The 20,989-nt window shown below is 44.8% G+C and overlaps 1 protein-coding gene across 3 annotated transcripts in view; it reads right to left on the reverse strand.

Moving 5' to 3' along the window:
• ttc7b (tetratricopeptide repeat domain 7B) overlaps window positions 1–20,989 on the reverse strand; it is a 69,928-nt gene that overhangs the window by 14,714 nt on the left and 34,225 nt on the right. The window contains exons 10-18 of one of the 3 annotated variants that reach the window (XM_055863552.1): window positions 18,528–18,611; window positions 18,321–18,425; window positions 18,078–18,195; window positions 17,277–17,334; window positions 16,540–16,612; window positions 13,063–13,223; window positions 6,414–6,530; window positions 4,740–4,837; window positions 3,170–3,358 (exon numbers count right to left, since the gene is read on the reverse strand). In XM_055863552.1, coding sequence (XP_055719527.1) covers window positions 3,170–3,358; window positions 4,740–4,837; window positions 6,414–6,530; window positions 13,063–13,223; window positions 16,540–16,612; window positions 17,277–17,334; window positions 18,078–18,195; window positions 18,321–18,425; window positions 18,528–18,611 — 1,003 coding nt within the window. Of the gene's footprint in view, window positions 1–1,647; window positions 1,708–3,169; window positions 3,359–4,739; window positions 4,838–6,413; window positions 6,531–13,062; window positions 13,224–16,539; window positions 16,613–17,276; window positions 17,335–18,077; window positions 18,196–18,320; window positions 18,426–18,527; window positions 18,612–20,989 lie in introns of all 3 variants that reach the window. The other 2 variants (XM_055863550.1, XM_055863551.1) reach the window with 2 other exon arrangements.

Genomic DNA, 20,989 nt, shown 5'->3' on the forward strand with positions numbered 1-20,989 from the left:
GGTAGTGTCCCAAATTGCATCCTATTCCATATATGGCGCACTACTTTTGATCAGAGCCCTATGTACCCTGGTCAAAAGTAGTGCACTGTAAAGGGAATAGGGTGCCATTTGGGACTCATGCCCTGAGATCGATACTCTTCCCTCCCTCACAGCAGCACTAAGCCTACAGAGCCCCAGTCTCAGCCCTAGCGCCCACATTTAGCACGCAGACACCGGCTCTGTTGAAAAGTAGTGCACTCTATAGGGTGCCATTTGGGATGCATAGAGCATCAACCATGGAACTCCACAGCCATAGACCACTTCAGCCAAATTGAGCGTATTGGCAAGGTCTGAAGGGCTTTACCTGTTCTAGTCATTCTATTTCTATGGACACACCAACTTGATATGGCTGAAGAAGATTTATCGCAGAAGGAAGGAACACCAGGTTGAGTAGAGCGATTGATTGTTTTAAAAGGTCCCTGGATAGATGGAGAAAGAGCACCAGGAGCTGTACCATCAAGACAGACAGCTGTGTCACCAAGCAGGCTGTAGACACTCATTTTATCCAATGAAGTCAATTAAATGGCACCCACTGCAGGTGAATGGGTCAAATTAAGCCTGGATTAAACCGGTGTGATCTTAACCTGGATGAGTGAAAATGGTAATCCATGCAGTTAGGAAAAAGTACACAAACACTCTCTCACACGCACACACACAGCGGCCTAAAAGGGTAGCCAAAAGTGCCTTCATGCAAGGTACAAAGCGCAAGGCACTAATGGAGAGCGATGTGGAGGGTGGGTTGTCAGTTCACAGCAGCACAGAAAGAATCTACATGTTCTTAAAGAAACAGTATCCATTTCACCGGGGCATGAGAGGACAGAGCTGCTTCCTCCTCATCCATTCCCCTCTTTTGTTTTGTTTCTAGTGAAGTCCAAGAGAATGTCAAAGAACACCGGGCTGGCCGTATGACAAGAGAGTGGCCTGTGTGTGTTTGCTGTCCGGGAAGGTTAAAGGAAACCTATTAATAGTCTGTGAAAGCCTAGAGGCCCAGCAGTGAAACTAACTGGTCTCCACAACACAACAGCCAGTCATGGACAACATAGTCCATAGCCCTTTAACTAAACACAAATAAAATTACAAATGAAAAAAACAAAAACAAAAACAAAGCTAGCCCGTCTGGGACTGGTCTGGCTAATGAGCTCTGTATTGTATGGTGGAGGGAGCCCATACGATAAGGCTGTGTGTCTGGTGGATAGAATAGAGCAGCTAGCCAGGGGAAATGATACTGCCTCTTTAATTATGGAGCTGCCTACTCCATAGCTGGCCCACCGAGTCAGGAAGCTCAGTGAGCTAATTGTTTAGCTGTAGCACAAAGGGCCTGAGGACAAAAATAAATAAATTAAACAAAAAACTAAACAAAAACAGAAAATAAGGTGAGCTAGCGAATAGCGGCCGGACAGCCTCCAGTATGGTCCACACATGGTGGATGACTGACTGACTTTAGGAGCACAGACAGACAGAGGGACAGGCAGGTGGTTGGTGGTGACGGATGGATACATTGACTGTGGAGGAAAAATCAGGCCAAGGCCAGGAGGCGTGATACATCAGTCAGAGTCCAGCGTCAGTGGGCAAAGAGAGAGGGAGCGGAGGGAGAAAAGCGCTACTTACAAACTGAAAACATGGAGTAAAAACCATGATACTGATGAAAGTTAGCATCTGGAGGGCTGCCTTTAAAATAACAAATCAACAAACAACAAAGAACAAAGATTACTTAAAAGAGAAAATTAATTAAAGAGGGAAAATTAAAGAGATACAGCTAGGAGAAAACTTTAAAATCACTTCCACTCAACAACAAAACTGAAGTATACTTAACAGAAACATTTCAAAAGACACTAACATTAGTGAATGCTGAAGTTATTTATGCTAAGTTAGTGCCAGTGAAAATGGATCCACACAATGATTCACTATCAATGTGTCAATCCAATCCAACCTAAACTGCTTCACCCCTGCACGCGTTTGTGGTTGCTATTGCCACCAGTGCAAGCTTTTCCTTCCTTAAATCACCTTTATCATTTTCCTTATTTAAACATCAAACATACATTATGATGGCAAACACAAAAACCTTGGACCTCTATTGCAGGTGTAAATACACTGTGGTTATTTGAAATGCCTCAATCCAGCCCTTTATCGAGCAGTAAAACATAAAATGGTACAATGGAAGGTGGCGAGGGAAAGATACTAGAACGCCAAAGGACAAATGAACAGAGTGATGAATAGAAAGAGAAAGCCAGGGGACACAGAGAGCTAGAAAGAGGAGAGAACATAACAGGAAGTACTGTGACGTGTGTGGAGAGTGAGCGTGCTTGAACGAGTGCGGGTGGGTTTTTACCTGTATTGCCGGTAGAGTGTACCTGTAGTTCTAGTGCCTAGTAGTTCTAGTGTAGTGTACCTGTAGTTCTAGTGTCTAGTGCCAGAACCTCTCCTCACACTCTGTATCCTACACTTCCTCTGTTAACCCCAAAACATACAAACTCCATGCTAACTGAACTGACATCTTGTTTGTCAGAGGTTGTTGTTTCATCTGTCTTAAAACCCAGTCAGTCAGATAGATAGATAGGATACGGGGCCGTTCATTCGCTTCTCTTTCACTCTTTCTTTCTTTCCTTCTCATATCCTCCGTGTCTGCTGACTCACTCAGTCGAAGCCGGACGGGGTGGCCACTCAGGCAGATTAGGGACTTAACGTCGTCCACTCAGTGTCTCCGTGGCGATGGGATGGTGATAGGCTGACAGGATCCCGTTATGCCCACAGGACTGGACACACCTGACTCACTATTGGGCCGACCCAAATCCTACTGTGCTGGCTGGCTATGATATGTTTTCACCTTGTCCTTTCCAGCATGGTTTTTAGCACTGTTAAGGAACTATACATAGAACACACACCACACCACAGCACAGAACACTAGTACACTACTGTATCTAGGGCTTAATCAGTGAAGTCACTTTCTAAATGGCACCCCATTGCCTATAGTGCACTACACCAGAGTCAAAACTAGTGCACTACGTAGGGAAAAGTGTGCCATTTTGGACGAGTTAAAAAACGCACACTCAGCAAGCATTGTTGTGATTGGGCAGTGAGTCACGCACACCACAACATGCCATTGGCCGCACGTGGTGCAGAGGAGCATTACTATTGGTGGACTGTCGCCGAGGGGTGTGGTCACAGAAAGCATGATGGCTGCCGGCCGGCTTCGGGGGGTGCAGAGGGGGGTCGGCCTTGGGGGGTGTGATGGGAGGAGGGTGGTGGGAGGGGCCGGCGTGAAAGAGAGGGGAAGAAGGGGAGGCGGGCTCGGACCCCGAGAGAGAGGAGGAGCCAGAGACTAAAAACAACAGAAAAGTAAAAGATGACACAGATATATAAAACACAGAACATATGAAGACTGCAGCCTTTTCTTAGCAACAGCTAACTGAAAGTAGAGAAAAATGGCATAGCTGACTTACAGAGACCTTTCGGTTGATCAGTCTGAGGAGTATTTCTGTCTTTGTGGGGAAAAACTAATTCTGATTGGCTGGGCCTGGCTCCCCCACCTCTACCCAGTCATGTAAAATAGATTAGGGCCTAATGAACTGACTTAAATTGACTGATTCCTTATATGAACTGTAAAAATGTTGTGTTTATATTTTTGTTCAGTATACTCTGATACGGTATGGTGTAACACACAGATAAAAGCCTTTATTGTGATAGGAAGGAAAAGCTGTTGGACATTGAACACTGCAGTAAAAAACGTTAATATTTAGAAAATGAAAGATGTTGATCAACGGTCACACACTTTGACAGGATGTAGTCTACAGGGTGTGTCTTCACACCTCTGACAGAGACAGAATGGGGAAATACAAGATGTGATGTTAAAATGTCGGGACAGACTGCTTTAGTGACGTTTTCTAGCTGCAATGACAAGAGACCTACATCTAATCCATATGTGTGTGTGTGATTATATATATATATAAAAGTATAGAATGCTGAGGAGGCTGGTGAGAGGAGCTATAGGAGGAAGGGCTCATTTTAAATGGCTGGAATGGAATAAATCACATCAAACAAATGAAAACCACATGTTGAACTCCATTCCAGTCATTACAAAGAGCCCGTCCTCCTATAGCTCCTCCCACCAGCCCCCGCTGCTAGAATGGTATTCCTTGGCTGAATCTCCAACCCACCACTTCTACTGCTCTGATCACTCAGTAAAAGGCTGAGTGGTTGTTCGGAGGTTCAGCCCTTAACAGCAGCAGCTTGTAGTTTACTCCAGTATGGCCATAAACCCTGTAGCCATGGAGACAAAGAGCAATATACAGGTGTGGTTGTAGATACAGTAGTCATGTTGAGACAGGACACAGTGTGACTACAGTGACTTGGACATGGATGTACAGTCACAGTAGTAGATACTGTGAATATATGGAGCTGCTGCTAGAGAGGCTTTAACCTGCATGTCCCGGGGATTAATTGTAATACATTTACATGGCCTACAGGCATTTGAAGGTTTCTGCTTCCCTCATAATGGGATAGCGACCATGTTAAGTAGCCTGGTCACATATCTGTTTGTTCTCTTGCCAACTCCACTGCTGTCACTGTCAAGCCCATGATGGCACAAACAGACACACACTCAGGCTACATGTTAAGTGTCCTGGGGTAAGCTAGTGTTCTGCTTTATAACTCCTCTCCATTTCTCTAATGTTGTGAGGTAGTGGTAGTGGGGTGAGGCTTACCCGTCTCTGGATCACTGAAGTCAGGCAGCGTCATGGCATTGAGCGTCCTTCGGTCTGCTATGGCTCTGTCCAACAGACTGCTGCCTCGACCTGAATCACTGGACACACACAGAGAAAATAGGTAAAACACCAACTAGACCGCTGAGTTTCCTGAAAACCCTCCCTGCCAATCTATTCTCTTAGCATGACTGCTGCGCAGGTTAAGAGCTGTGTTTTTGTCTGTCTTAGGTAAGATTTACAGTTACTGCATGGGGTAGGTGATGAAACCGAGAGCAACGCTCCACGTTTAGGAAGGGGTAAGGTAGCAGGCAGCGGACTGGGTCTGCCTCTGCTACAAAGACTAATGCAAAATCCAGTTCATGAAACAGAAGGATGGACTGGATAGTCACGAATTTGGAGATATCCCCTAGTCAAATGTCACAGGGACAGTTAAACATTCTGATGCATTGGTCTGGGTGGATTACTGGTCCCTGTCTGAACTCCTGCATCTTTCTACTCATTCTGTCATATCCAGGAAATCACAGCCACAAGCGAAAGGAGAGTGCAGAGTCCAGTTATGTTCTGTCGTTTGTTCGGGATGGTATATTTCAACAGCATTGACGGGAAACTTCTACGCACGCAGAGGCAGTAAAACTCAAAATGCGAGACAGAAGAACAGCCATAAAACAGAGCTCCTGACGAACTTTAACACAGCAATATGTTAGCATCCAGTATATTCCCCTCCTGTAGGGTTTGGCTGAGGTAAACGCTATTTCACCGTCTATAATGACCAGCGAGTATACACAGACAATACAGTATAGGAATAGTAGGGCGACAGTAGCCTCGGCCCCTGTCTATGGGGTGTGTGGTGGGTGCAGCAGAGGACCAGGAGGAGAGGAGTCTGGTTACTTGTAATTGATCTCCGTGGACTAAACTTCTTCAGTTTAACGAGAGTCTGACACGGAAGTGAGGGACTGATCTGTCCACGCTGATTCGCTGTCTCTCTGCTGCATGGCTACCATTAGCTGCAGACGGGCTGTGTCCCAAATGGCACCATATCCATATTGTAGTTCACCACTTTTGACAGGAGTCCTTAATGTAGTGCACTAACTAGGGAATAGGCACCATTTGGGACGCACACTCTGGAGATTTTGGGTCATGGCTAGACGGGATTCACTAATAGTAAGGAAGGGAGTCCAGTGATGTAATACGTCATTTAGCTCAATCAATCATTGTATTTATAAAAACCTTTTTATATCAATAGTAGTTACAAAGTGCCTTCCAGTACTCTGCTCTCAGGCCTGTGTTTCTCTAAGCAAAGCTTTAGTGGATTTTTTAAAGCGTCTTAAAAAGCCATGGATAAAAATCAGGGAAGCAGTGCTGCTCGATCTCTCGTGATAGTTAATTCCAGTGTTTTGCAGGAGATTGTGGCTAAAGTCGGTGCACATATTTACAAAAGGAGATCGGGATAATGCACATTTGGCCCCAGACTCAAGCCAGTCCCACTCGCTCGTCCTTTTCTGACATTCCAAAACACTACATTATACGCCATAATATTCCTGAAGGTGGTTTGTAATACTGCAGGTTGCAATGGTAGGTCTGTCCAACATATTTTACTGCTATTTTCATACACAGTTCCGTTCTATCTAGCGGACAAAACATGTTGCCTCTGTAATGGGTACTACTATACTGTACCTGGGGTTGGTGAGGTTGTAACAGGACTTCCAGATCTGCAGCATGTGTTTGCAGGTGAGCAGAGCCTCCTCAGGTCCTCGACACAACGTCTCCAGCTTCACCTTGGTGAACAACAGGCTGCGGGGAGACACCCAGGTGACGCAGTTTGAGACACGGGATGACACACTTTAAAACACAGCGACAAACAGTTATCTACAGAGTGGACTCTCTGCATCTCTCTATAATGATACAACTCATGGGTGGGAGAGAAATGTAGTTATTTTCCACCCAGCACCTAAGCTATGTGTACACAATGTTGTGAGGTTGCAGAGAGAGTAGAGCACCCTTCACTGCCTGCTACACACTCCATCGTCAATGAGTAGCATTAGAATTCTATCTCCAGGGTGCCTCGGAGGAGCTCTAGTGGAGGAGGGGTACATTCACCAAGAGAAGAGTAGCATTTGATGAAAGCCTATGTGGACACTAATTCGCTCCCAGAGAGAGAGCAGAGTGCGAGAGTGAGAAAATTCCATTGGTCTGGTGTGGTGGGGGTGGATAGTGCTGTGAATTAAGTTTCCATTTATAGACCCCTCCCCCATCTCACCCACCCTTTTCTCCTAGGCGAACGCGTTCCTCCCAGTGCAGCACTGTGATATAAATACAACATGACCTTACCGTCACCTCTCCATCTCCTCCTCATCCCAACATACACACAACCGTCCCCCCCTTCCCAATTTGTATATATTTTTTTTTAAATGAAAATAAAACACTAATATATATTGAATACATACAGCTGAAGTCGTAAGTTTCCATAAACTTAGGTTGGAGTCGTTAAAAATTGTTTTTCAACCACTCCACAAATGTCTTGTTAACAAACTATAGTTTTGGCAAGTCGGTTAGGACACCTACTTTGTGCATGACAAGTAATTTTTCCAGCAATTGTTTAAAGACAGATTATTTCACTTATAATTCACTGTATCACAATTCCAGTGGGTCAGAAGTTTACATACACTAAGTTGACTGTGCCTTTAAACAGCTTGGAAAATTCCAGAAAATTATGTCATGGCTTTAGAAGCTTCTGATAGGCTAATTGACATCATTTGAGTCAATTGGAGGTGTACCTGTGGATGTATTTCAAGGCCTACCTTCAAACTCAGTGCCTCTTTGCTTGACATCATGGGAAAATCAAAATAAATCAGCCAAGACCTCCAAACGCCTGAAGGTACCACGTTCATCTGTACAAACAATAGTACGCAAGTATAAACACCATGGGACCACGCAGCTGTCATACCGCTCAGGAAGGAGACGCATTCTGTCTCCTAGAGATGAACGTACTTTGGTGCGACAAGTGCAAATCAATCCCAGAACAACAGCAAAGGACCTTGTGAAGATGCTGGAGGAAACAGGTACAAAAGTATCCATATCCACAGGAAAACGAGTCGACATAACCTGAAAGGCCGCTCAGCAAGGAAGAAGCCACTGCTCCAAAACCTCCATTAAAAAAAAATCTCAAGACATCAGTCAGAAAGTTAAAGCTTGGTAGCAAACGGGTCTTCCAAATGGAAAGTGACCCCAAGCATACTTCTAAAGTTGTGGCAAAATGGCTTAAGGACAACAAAGTCAAGGTATTGGAGTGGCCATCACAAAAAGCCCTGACTTCAATCCTATAGAAAATGTGTGGGCAGAACTGAAAAAGCATTTGTGAGCAAGGAGGCCTACAAACCTGACTCAGTTACACCAGCTCTGTCAGGAGGAATGGACCAAAATTCAACCAACTTATTATGGGAAGCTTGTGGAAGGCTACCCGAAACGTTTGACCCAAGTTAAACAATTTAAAGGTAATGCTACCAAATACTAATTGAGTGTATGTAAACTTCTGACCCACTGGGAATGTGATGAAATAAAAGCTGAAATAAATCATTCTCTATACTATTATACTGACGTTTCATATTCTTAAAATAAAGTGGTGATCCTAACTGACCCAAGACAGGGAATTTTTACTAGGACTAAATGTCAGGAATTGTGAAAAACTGAGATGAAATGTAGGTTAATTGTAAACTTCCGGCTTCAACTGTAAGTATTCATACCCCTGAGTTAGTACATGTTAGAATCATCTTCGGCAGTGATTACAGCTGTGTCTTTCTCGGTAAGTCTCGAAGAGCTTTCCCCACCTGGATTGTACAATATTTGCACATTATTCTTTTTAAAATTAATCAAGCGCTGTCAAGTTGGTTGTTTATCATTGTCGACAGCCATTTACAAGTCTTGTCATAGATTTTGAAGACGATTTAAGTCAAAACTGTAACTACGCTGCTCAGGAACATTCAACGTCATTTTGGTAAGCTACTCCAGTGTATATTTGGCCTTGTGTTTTAGGTTATTGACCTGCTGAAAGGTGAATTTGTCTCCCAGTGTCTGTTGGAAAGCAGACTGAACCAGGTTTTCATCTAAGATTTTGCCTGGACTTAGTTCTATTCCGTTGCTTTTTATCCCCCAAAAAACTCCCTAGTACTTGATGACAAGCCGATGACAAGTGTAACAGTATAACTTTAAACCGTCCCCTCGCCCCGACACGGGCGCGAACCAGGGACCCTCTGCACACATCAACAACGGTCGCCCACGAAGCACAGTCGTTACCCATCGCTCCACAAAAGCCGCGGCCCTTGCAGAGCAAGGGGCAACACTACTTAAGTCTCAGAGCAAGTGACGTAACTGATTGAAATGCTACTAGCGCGCACCCGCTAACTAGCTAGCCATTTCACATCCGTTACACTCACCCCCCTTTCAACCTCCTCCTTTTTTCCGCAGCAACCAGTGATCCGGGTCAACAGCATCAATGTAACAGTATAACTTTAAACCGTCCCCTCGCCCCGACACGGGCGCGAACCAGGGACCCTCTGCACACATCAACAACGGTTGCCCACGAAGCAGCGCTACCCATCGCTCCACAAAGGCCGCGGCCCTTGCAGAGCAAGGGGCAACCCTACTTAAAGGCTCAGAGCAAGTGACGTAACTGATTGAAATGCTACTAGCGCGTACCCGCTAACTAGCTAGCCATTTCACATCCGTTACACTCACCCCCCTTTCAACCTCCTCCTTTTCCGCAGCAACCAGTGATCCGGGTCACGGCACCAATGTAACAGTATAACTTTAAACCGTCCCCTCGCCCCGACACGGGCGCGAACCAGGGACCCTCTGCACACATCAACAACGGTCGCCCACGAAGCACAGTCGTTACCCATCGCTCCACAAAAGCCGCGGCCCTTGCAGAGCAAGGGGCAACACTACTTAAGTCTCAGAGCAAGTGACGTAACTGATTGAAATGCTACTAGCGCGCACCCGCTAACTAGCTAGCCATTTCACATCCGTTACACTCACCCCCCTTTCAACCTCCTCCTTTTTTCCGCAGCAACCAGTGATCCGGGTCACGGCACCAATGTAACAGTATAACTTTAAACCGTCCCCTCGCCCCGACACGGGCGCGAACCAGGGACCCTCTGCACACATCAACAACGGTTGCCCACGAAGCAGCGCTACCCATCGCTCCACAAAGGCCGCGGCCCTTGTAGAGCAAGGGGCAACCCTACTTAAAGTCTCAGAGCAAGTGACGTAACTGATTGAAATGCTACTAGCGCGTACCCGCTAACTAGCTAGCCATTTCACATCCGTTACACTCACCCCCCTTTCAACCTCCTCCTTTTCCGCAGCAACCAGTGATCCGGGTCACGGCACCAATGTAACAGTATAACTTTAAACCGTCCCCTCGCCCCGACACGGGCGCGAACCAGGGACCCTCTGCACACATCAACAACGGTCGCCCACGAAGCACAGTCGTTACCCATCGCTCCACAAAAGCCGCGGCCCTTGCAGAGCAAGGGGCAACACTACTTAAGTCTCAGAGCAAGTGACGTAACTGATTGAAATGCTACTAGCGCGCACCCGCTAACTAGCTAGCCATTTCACATCCGTTACACTCACCCCCCTTTCAACCTCCTCCTTTTTTCCGCAGCAACCAGTGATCCGGGTCACGGCACCAATGTAACAGTATAACTTTAAACCGTCCCCTCGCCCCGACACGGGCGCGAACCAGGGACCTTCTGCACACATCAACAACGGTCGCCCACGAAGCACAGTCGTTACCCATCGCTCCACAAAAGCCGCGGCCCTTGCAGAGCAAGGGGCAACACTACTTTAGTCTCAGAGCAAGTGACGTAACTGATTGAAATGCTACTAGCGCGCACCCGCTAACTAGCTAGCCATTTCACATCCGTTACACAAGCATACCCATAACATGGTGCAGCCACCACTATGCTTGAAAATATGAAGAGAGGTACTCTTGGATTTGCCTGAAACATAACACTTTGTATTCAGGACATAAACTTAATTTCTTTGCCAAATGTTTTGCAGTTTTACTATATTGCCTGACAAACAGGATGCATGTTTTAGAATATTTTTTATTCTGTACATGTTTCCTTCTATAATTTCTGTTAGTATTGTGGAGTAACTACAATGTTGTTGATCCATCCTCACTTTTCTCCTATCACAGCCATTAAACTCTGTTTTAAAGTCACCATTGGCCTCATGGAAAATCCTTGAGCGGTTTTCTTCCTCTTTGGCAACTGAGTTATGAAGGATGCCTACATCTTTATAGTGACTGGGTGTATTGATACACCATCCAAAGTGTCATTAATAACTTCACCATGCTCAAAGGGATATTCAATGTCAGTTTATTCAGGTGCCCTTATTTGCGAGGCATTGGAAAACCTCCCTGGTCTTTGTGATTGAATCTGTGTTTGAAATTCACTGCTCGACTGAGGAACCTTAACAGGTAATTAATTGTATGTATGGGGTACAGAGACGAGGTAGTCATTCAAATATCATGTTAAACACTAATATTGCACACAGAGTGAGTCCGTGTAACTTATTATGTGACTTGCTAATAACCTCGACGCTAGTGGTCAGATTTATTTTTATTTTTAAAATAACGTTCCCAAGGTAAACGGACTATTTCTCAGGTCCAGATCGTAGAATATGCATATAATTTACAGATTAGGATAGAAAACACTCCAAAGTTTCCAAAACTGTCAAAATATTGTCTTTGAGTATAACAAAACTGATTCTGCAAATCTAACCCGGGAGTGATTTAAAACATCTGTGTTTCCTTGCCCGTCTTTCTTCCATTTAAAGGGGTATCAACCAGATTCCTTTTCCAATGGCTTCCTCAGGCTGTGACCAGGCTTTAGACATAGTTTCAGGCTTTTATTTTGAAAAATGAGCGAGATTTTTCAAAAGTAGTCACGTTATCAAAGGTAAGCGATTAATTTGATTGCTTTTCTGACTTTCGTGACCATGATAATTTGGGGCTAAGTGTTCTAGCATTGATTGATACACTCACAAAAGCTTGGATTTCTTTCGCTGTAAAGCATATTTTCTAAATCTGACACGATAGGTGGATTAACAACAAGCTAAGCTGTGTTTTGGTATATTTCACTTGTGATTGCATGATTATAAATATTTTTTGTAATATTTTGCGCCCTGCAATTCAGCGGTTGTGTAGGAAAATGCTCCCGCTAAAGGGATCCGTAGCGCAGAGAAGTTAAGTATAACAAGGCTTGCCATAACAAAGGGGTTAAAGAGTCAAGACATTTCAACTTTTCATTTTTAATTAATTAGTTAAAACAATTCTAAAAACATAATTCCAATTTGACATTATGAGGTATTGTGTGTAGGCCGGTGACACAAAATGTCAATTTAATCCATTTTAAATTCAGGCTGTAACACAAGGCACAGTAAATATTCACAGAACTCACCCTCAGTGTCATGTTTTTACACGCACTCACAGGCGCGCACACACACACACACACACACTTCACTCTCCCCCAGGGAAAGCCGAAGCTCAATCAAGCTTGTGTAAAAACAGGGCAAAAAAAGAATACAAAATTGGAAAATGAAAAAGCGTGTTCTTTTTAATGTTATGTAAGTGGCTGAGGCAGAGATACTGAGGCACAGAAGCCAATACTGTGGTGCCCTGAGGGTACAGCAGACTAAATCTATTAGATATTGTGAAATTCAAACACCGGAAACAAACAGAGCAGGGAAAAGAGAGAGAAAAAAATTGGGATCTCAGAGTTCCGTAGAGTCAGGAGTGTGAGAGGGGCAGGGTTTGTGCACAAATTAACCATCAGACAGAGGAGATGGAGAGAAGGCAAAGGAAAAAGCAACGAAGAAATCATCTGTATAGCTACCACTCTGATTTCTATCAGTAACTAACACACAGCTCTGAAAATACAATTAATTGGAAATTGCTGTCTCTCTCTGCTGCCAAAATAACCAAGCGGGTCTGTGTGCGGGTCTGTGTGTGTGTGTGGATGGCTGGCATGCCGTACCCACTGCCCACTCCCTCTGCCCGTCCTGGTAGAACCCCCCCCCCCCCCATCCCCAGTCATCACACTGGTCTAATTAAGGATGCCAGGTGCTGATCTCCCTGATGCCCAGGACAATGTTAATAACACACTGAGCAGAGTGGCACGCTGACTGATCCTTTGGTTAGTGTGTTTGTTCACATGCCAGCACCAACGCTATAGACTAAGGCCTCTGTGATGGCCTGCGTGAGTATGAGGAGTTTAGAGTGAGTATGAGAGTCCGATGTGGAGAAAGATTCCAGACTCACATGAAGCTTTCTGGGTACTCGCTGAGCGCCATCTCGATGATGTTGAGAGCGTCGTGGTAGTGTTTCTGGGCCGACAGCAGCAGGGCCAGCAGGTGGAGAGAGTGCACGTCGTCTCCCTGCAGCTGCAGAGCCTGACGCACGTACCCCAGAGCCTCCGGGATCTACAGCACACAGATCACATACACCACCAGTCATCCACAGCCAGAGGTGCTGCTATCTGGCCATGCTGGAGAGGACACAAGTATATAGGTACCCTAAACTTCACCCCTACTACATCTGAAATCTTTATCTGGCTAAAGTTACAGTAGAAAGCACTTTCTGACCACAACTTAGAGGTCGCCCGATTAATCGGAATGGCCGATTAATTAGGGCCGATTTCAAGTTTTCATAACAAATCGGTATTTTTACACCGATTTGACGTTTTATTTTTTACATCTTTATTTAACTAGGCAAGTCAGTTAACACATTCTTATTTTCAATGACGGCCTAGGAACAGTGGGATAACTGCCTTGTTCAGGGGCAGAACGACAGATTTTTACCTTGTCAGCTCGGGGATTCGTTTTTGCAACCTTCCGGTTACTAGTCCAACGCTCTAACCACCTGCCTTACATTGCACTCCACGAGGAGCCTGCGTGGCAGGCTGACTACCTGTTACACGAGGGCAGCAAGAAGCCAAGGTAAGTTGCTAGCTAGCATTAAACTTATCTTATAAAAAACAATCAATCTTAACATAATCACTAGTTAACTACACATGGTTGATTTACTAGTTTATCTAGCATGTCCTGCGTTGCATATAATCGATGCGGTGCCTGTTAATTTCTCATTTAATCACAGCCTACTTTGCCAAACGGGTGATGATTTAACAAGCGCATTTGCGAAAAAAAGCACTGTCGTTGCACCAATGTACCTAACCATAAACATCAATGCCTTTCTTTAAAATCAATTCACAAGTATATATTTTAAACCTGCATATTTAGTTAATATTGCAGGCTAACATTAATTTCTTATAACTAGGGAAATTGTCACTTCTCTTGCGTTCCATGCAAGCAGTCAGGGTATATGCAGTAGTTTGGGCCGCCTGGCTCTTTGCGAACTGTGTGAAGTCCATTTATTCCTAACAAAGACCGTAATTAATTTGCCAGAATTGTACATAATTATGACATAACATTGAAGGTTGTACAATGTAACAGCAATATTTAGACTTAGGTATGCCATCCGTTAGATAAAATACGGAAACGGTTCCGTATTTCACTGAAAGAATAAACGTTTTGTTTTCGAAACGATAGTTTCCAGATTCGACCATTTTAATGACCTATGGGTCGTATTTCTGTGTGTTATGTTATAATTAAGTCTATGATTTGATAGAGCAGTCTGACTGAGCGATGGTAGGCACCAGCAGGCTCGTAAGCATTCATTCAAACAGCACTTTCGTGCGTTTTGCCAGCAGCTCTTCGCAATGCTTCAAACATTGCGCTGTTTATGACTTCAAGCCTATCAACTCCCGAGATTAGGCTGGTGTAACCGATGTGAAATGGCTAGCTAGTTAGTGGGGTGCACGCTAATAGCGTTTCAATCGGTGACGTCACTTGCTCTGAGACTTGGAGTAGTTGTTCCCCTTGCTCTGCATGGGTAACGCTGCTTCGAGTGTGGCTGTTGTTGATGTGTTCCTGGTTTGAGCCCAGGTAGGGGCGAGGAGAGGGATGGAAGCTATACTGTTACACTGGCAATACTAAAGTGCCTATAAGAACATCCAATAGTCAAAGGTATATGAAATACAAATCGTATAGAGAGAAATAGTCCTATAATTCCTATAATAACTACAACCTAAAACTTCTTTCCTGGGAATATTGAAGACTCATGTTAAAAGGAACCACCAGCTTTCATATGTTCTCATGTTCTGAGCAAGGAACTTAAACGTTAGCTTTCTTACATGGCACATATTGCACTTTTACTTTCTTCTCCAACACTTTGTTTTTGCATTATTTAAACCAAATTGAACATGTTTCATTATTTATTTGAGGCTAAATTTATTTTATTGATGTATTATATTAAGTTAAAATAAGTGTTCATTCAGTATTGTTGTAATTGTCATTATTACAAATACATTTTAAAAAACGGATTAATCAGTATCGGCTTTTTTTGGGCCTCCAATAATCGGTATCGGTATCGGCGTTGAATAGTCATAAATCAGTCGACCTCTACCACAAATGTCATTCTAATCACTAACCCCTAACCCAATGGTTCCCATCTCCAGTCCTCCAGTACCCCAAACAGCAGTCCCGGGACAAATACCTGATTCAACTCTTTGAGGACCTGATGATTAGTTGACAAGTTAAATAGAGGTGTGCTTTTCCAGGGCAACAATGAAAATGTGTACTATTGGGGGTACTGGAGGACAGGAGTTGTGAACCACTGCCCTAACCTAATTTAGGGCAAACATCTCATATACTTGCTCAGGAGGTTTTATATACACACCCCCGCCCCCCATGCCCATCTTGTGAAAACCAATTACAGACATAACACGGTTATATCTATGCTCTCACAGCTCGGGCCAATCACACTTCTGATGGAGTAGATACATGCTCAAAAACAGCTTACTCGTTAACACCTGCTTCCATCTACCCGGTAATGACTAATATAAGGTCCTTTACATTTGTCTTCCACTTTCGAAAATCAATGGTATATGTTAGCTGTGTGTGTGTGTGTGTGTGTGTGTGTGTGTGTGTGTGTGTGTGTGTGTGTGTGTGTGTGTGTGTGTGTGTGTGTGTGAATCAATACTGGCCAACAGATGGAATCTAATCAGAGACTACATTTGGTATTAGAGGCACCTGGGGGTTTTATAATAATACAGTACAATGGTTGTCTATCACTGAATGTAATTACAATTCACAATCCCTCTCTATCCTCTCCTCTCCACTCCCCTCTCCAGACCTGCTCCCGTCAGAAATGCACCCTTGACATTTCCGTCTCATGGTTTTTAAATCAATTTTAATGTCACATTATTTCCAGACTCCCCGTGTCTCAAACCAACACTTTATTTGGGTCTTTGTCACCATGGAAACAGTCCTGGTCTCTGTATCAGTGGTTAGATTTCATCTATCTCCCACTCTCTGCTGGGAGGATCGAGGAGAGATTACAGAGGAAGGACAGAGAGAAGACAAAGAAAAAGGAGAAAGATCCACGGGGGGGGGGGGGGGGGGGGTATAGAGAGGAGAGTATAGCGTTGAGAAAGAGACAAAATACATGGAGAGAGAAACCGAATGAGACAGAAGAGGGAGAGAAAGAGCAAGATTACATTGACCTTAGATTGACCCGTGTGAAAGATGAGCACCTTAACCTCGTAGGGGGTTGAGGCACTGAGCGGACACACACACATCTATCTACAGGGAGTATCAGTGTTGCTAAACCAGCTCCGACACGCAGCGAAGCTCATTAGTCCCATCCTGACTCTGAGCCACAGTGTGTGTGTGGCCTTACCTGCCGTGACACAGCCAGCTGCAGGGCCAGGTAGAAGGCAGCCAGGTGGTCTGTGGGGGACAAGCTCTGGGCTCTGAAACAGAGATGAGGAGTAGTGAGTGAGTAGGTACATAGTGTCCTTCAAATACTATCAGCAGGCACCACTGATCCACTATGGCATTATAAAAATATATATATACACTTGCATGGCTGCTGAGAATGCTGATTGCTTGCAGTTTCATAAATCAGGGAAATGAATGCACTCACCGGGACTTTTTTTAACCACTATCCTACAGTATCAGGTCCTATTACACTGGAACCACCAGGGGACTAACCTAGAGTGAGGTATCCATCCATCCAATCCCCTACTGAACCAGCCTCCCCAAGCCCTGTCCTGTCTTGGCCTGCCCCAAACCACTTGAGGTGGGCTTACATGGTTCTCTCCAAATGATCTCTGTGCTTAAACTGGCTCTTTTACACCAGTGCCTAGTTAATGTGTCAGGAGAGGGGTGTGAGACTGAGGAAGATTCAACCTCCATTATGGGAGCCAGGGCCGAGAAGCCACAGAGGGGAGCAGAGGCAGGGACAGAGACAGGAAAGAGGAGACACGGGGATGGGATGGGGTACAGGGGACAAGGAGAGTGGTGTCAGACGACACCACCATTAGAGAGACAGCAGGGGCAGGGAGACAGGGACAGGGGAGACAGGGATATCCATATTGCTGAATTCTTTAAAAACTGAGCGGTACGGGGACTCACCTCTGGAATGCACCCAGGGCCTTCCTTTGATACTCCTCCTGCATCCCCCGTAGGGACGCTGTAGGCAGAAAGAGGGAGAGAGAGAGGGAGAGACAGGAAGGGGATGAGGGGTGTGGGAGATGGAGAGGAAATGAGAGAAAAAAATGAAGAGAAAGTGGACAAACAGCAGGAGAGAAAGGAGTAAACAGAGCAGAGAACAGAGATGGCAGCAGATGGGAGAGCCACATCAATTGAGTGAGAATTTAAGAGCGAGTGAAATGGAGAGACAGAGCGAGGGAAATGGAGTGAAGAACAGACGGGAGGAGAGGAAGGAGATTGAGAGAAGGCAAGAGAATGAGAAACAAAAAGGGAGAGAGTGATTAGGTTCAGGAGGAAGGGAAGGGTGCTTACATTAGAGTTCGTTAAGTCATAAATATTCAGCTTGTGTACGCCGTATGTTACAGTGGAGATAAGCTGAATGTGGGAGTGAGAGGAGGGCAATGTAGGACTGTCATACACCAGAGATAGTCAGTGGCTGTTAGTGTGTCTGGGTGAGGTGTGACTGATAACTGTGGACATTAATGTGTTATGGTCATGTCACATTAACAATCCTTCCCCTCCTTACCTCACTCTGATCTAAAAGAACTGAGCAGATGAAAGCAATCCTACTGATTTTCCACCATTGCTTTTACCCGTCCAAGCAGTTCAAACGAAAGGGAGGAGACGAGGAAAGGACATGTTTTTAAGCAATTGAGACAGAGCCCTGGCCCTAGGTGGAATACTGTACGATGTCAGTGGCTGAAAGTGGGAGCGGTCCCTCACCGTCTGTAGCCTTGAGGCTATACACCAGGCCGATGGCTAGGTAACCTTTAGCTCGGAACTCTGAGGCCTTCTCCCCCATGTCCACCACCATCTTAGCAAAACACTCTCCTTCCTCCAGCTAGACAGAACGAGAGAGAGACTATTAGAGTCCTATAATGGAGAAAGTTAATCACATGGGAAAAATAATGTCATGATTTCTATGAGAGATATGCGAGGGCCGTTGCTGGGCTTGTTGTCTCTCACCCAATGGAGTGCTCCGATGCACAGCTTGACGGCTAGCAGGGGAATGGTTGGGTCGTCGGGCTTCAGACGGATACACTCCTTCAGTACCTTTACCGCTCGGGCCGACTACACACACACACACACACACAAACACACACGGTCAAGGACAGAGTAATGCTGTACATAAATGAAATAAGCATGATGTCACAGCAGTGATGTCAGACTTACCTTCCCAGCAGCCATCAGTGAAAGGGCCAGCTGGTACCAGAGATGGAACTCCTCAAAGGCAAACTTCATGGCCCTCTCAAGACACTGCAGACGCAAGACAAAGATCAATAACACTCACTTGATATCACATTTACATGTCAATTAAAATTGAGAAATATCTGAATTCAACATTCCTCAGGCATTACAATGCTACTCAAGAAAGTAAATACATTTTGAGAGTGTTAAAGTCAAACCCATGAAAGGCTTTATTTGAACAGCCTTTGGAGCCTTAGTTTTAATGTCTTCATGTAGAAAATAGTAAAAATAAAGAAAAACCCTTGAATGAGTAGGTGTGTCCAAACCTTTGACTGGTACTGTATATGAAAAAATAAATAATAAATCACCTCAAGGAACAAGGCGAAGTACCAGGCAGGGAGACATATTTAGATCAACCCAGAGTGTGTGTGCAGTATGTTGTGGTTGGAGTACGGCAGGCTGTGGCCACAGTAGATTGTGGCAGTAGTAGGTTGTGACTGCAGGAGGTTGCGGCAGCAGGAGATTGCGGCAGCAGGAGGCCGTGTCTGCAGCATTGCAAGGAGCTGATCTGAAAGGGTTTCTAGGCAGGCTGTGGGGGTATTAGGACTAATCACACACAAAGAGCTTACTGGGGACATTTTAATTGAACAGGGTGGCAGGGTGGCCCAGGCAGAACAATCAAAGGCAGATTAAAAGGCAGTGTAACACACACACACTTAAGAAAGCCAGAGGAAGACAAGAAAGGAAGGAGACAGGCCTGTATAATGCTCCAAGTGTGTTTCAGTACAGGCAGATGACTAAGGGCAGCATTTTAAGACACAGGGCTAACACAAACAACACAATGTTGATAATTCAAGACCATACTTTACAGAGTGTTGGCACAAAATACTCCCCCAGGCTGCTTGTTGTATTCACAAGCCAGACCATTGGCTGTCTCTGCTATCACAACCTTGATCAACACAATTCTCTCTCTCAAGGAGAAAGACAGGTTTAAAAAAAAAAAAAAGTGTTTTGGATTAGTGTTTCTGATGACTGCAGTAACAGTAGCAGTGTCTTGGAGTCTCTGCAGTTAGTGAGACTTTGTGCTTTATCTCTTGTTCAGTAAGAGAGAGAGAGAGCAGCGCTGGGGGATGGAGGGATTGACTTCAGAGGGCCTCCAAATCAATGAGATTAGATCCATTCAGCCATCGACCGGACCGAAGGACGGCTCCCGGTTCCAGAGACACGGTAAATGAAGAGTGGCAGCTAAGGTGTCCAGGGCAACGATAGGCCGTGATTGGTCCCAGTGGGCCCTTTCGAGTGTTCCCACGGTTACTGATGGGGTGGTTAGGGGATAGGTGTGTGTGTATGTGTAGGATAAGTGTGCACACACACACACACACACACACAACCAGTCAAAAGTTTGGACAAACCTACTCATTCATGGAGTAACCAAAAAAAGAGATTCTTCAAAGTATCCACCCTTTGCCTTGATGACAGCTTTGCACACTCTTGGCATTCTCTCAACCAGCTTCACGAGGTAGTCACCTGGAACGCATTTCAATTAACAGGTGTGCCTGGTTAAAAAGTTAATTTGTGGAATTTAAGCCAATCAGTTGTGTTGTGACAAGGTAGGGGTGGTATGCAGAAGATAGCCCTATTTGGTAAAAGACCTAGTCCATTTTATGGAAAGAACTGCTCAAATAAGCAAAGAGAAACGGCAGTCCATCATTACTTTAAAACATGATCGTCATTCCATGCAGAACATTTCAAGAACTTTGAAAGTTTCTTAAGTGCAGTCGCAAAAACCATCAAGCTCTATGATGAAACTGGCTCTCATGAGGACCGCCACAGGAAAGGAAGACCCAGAGTTACCTCTGCTGCAGAGGATAAGTTCATTAGAGTTACCAGCCTCAGAAATTGCAGCCCCAAAAAATGCTTCACCGAGTTCAAGTAACAGACACATCCCAACATCAACTGTTCAGAGGAGACTGCATGAATCAGGTCTTCATGGTCGAATTGCTGCAGAGAAACCACTACTAAAGGACAGCAATAAGAAGAGAAGACTTGCTTGGGCGAAGAAACACGAGCAATAGACATTAGACCGGTGGAAATCTGTCCTTTGGTCTGATGAGTTCAAATGAGAGAGTTTTGGTTCCAACCACTGTGTCTTTGTGAGATGCAGAGTAGGTGAACAGATGATCTCTACATGTGTGGTTCCCACCGTGAAGCAAGGAGGAGGTGGTATGTTGGTGTGGGGGTGCTTTGCTGGTGACATTGTCTGTGATTTATTTCAAATTCAAGGCACACATCAAATCAAATGTTATGTCACATGCGCCGAATACAACAGGTGTAGTAGACCTTACCATGAAATGCTTACTTACAAGCCCTTAACCAACAACGCAGTTCAAGAAATAGTGAAGAAAATATTTACAAAATAAACTAAAGTGAAAAAAAGAGATCAAAAA

Source organism: Salvelinus fontinalis, chromosome 15 (assembly GCF_029448725.1).
Source record: "Salvelinus fontinalis isolate EN_2023a chromosome 15, ASM2944872v1, whole genome shotgun sequence".
In the NCBI taxonomy this organism is placed as follows: domain Eukaryota; kingdom Metazoa; phylum Chordata; class Actinopteri; order Salmoniformes; family Salmonidae; genus Salvelinus; species Salvelinus fontinalis.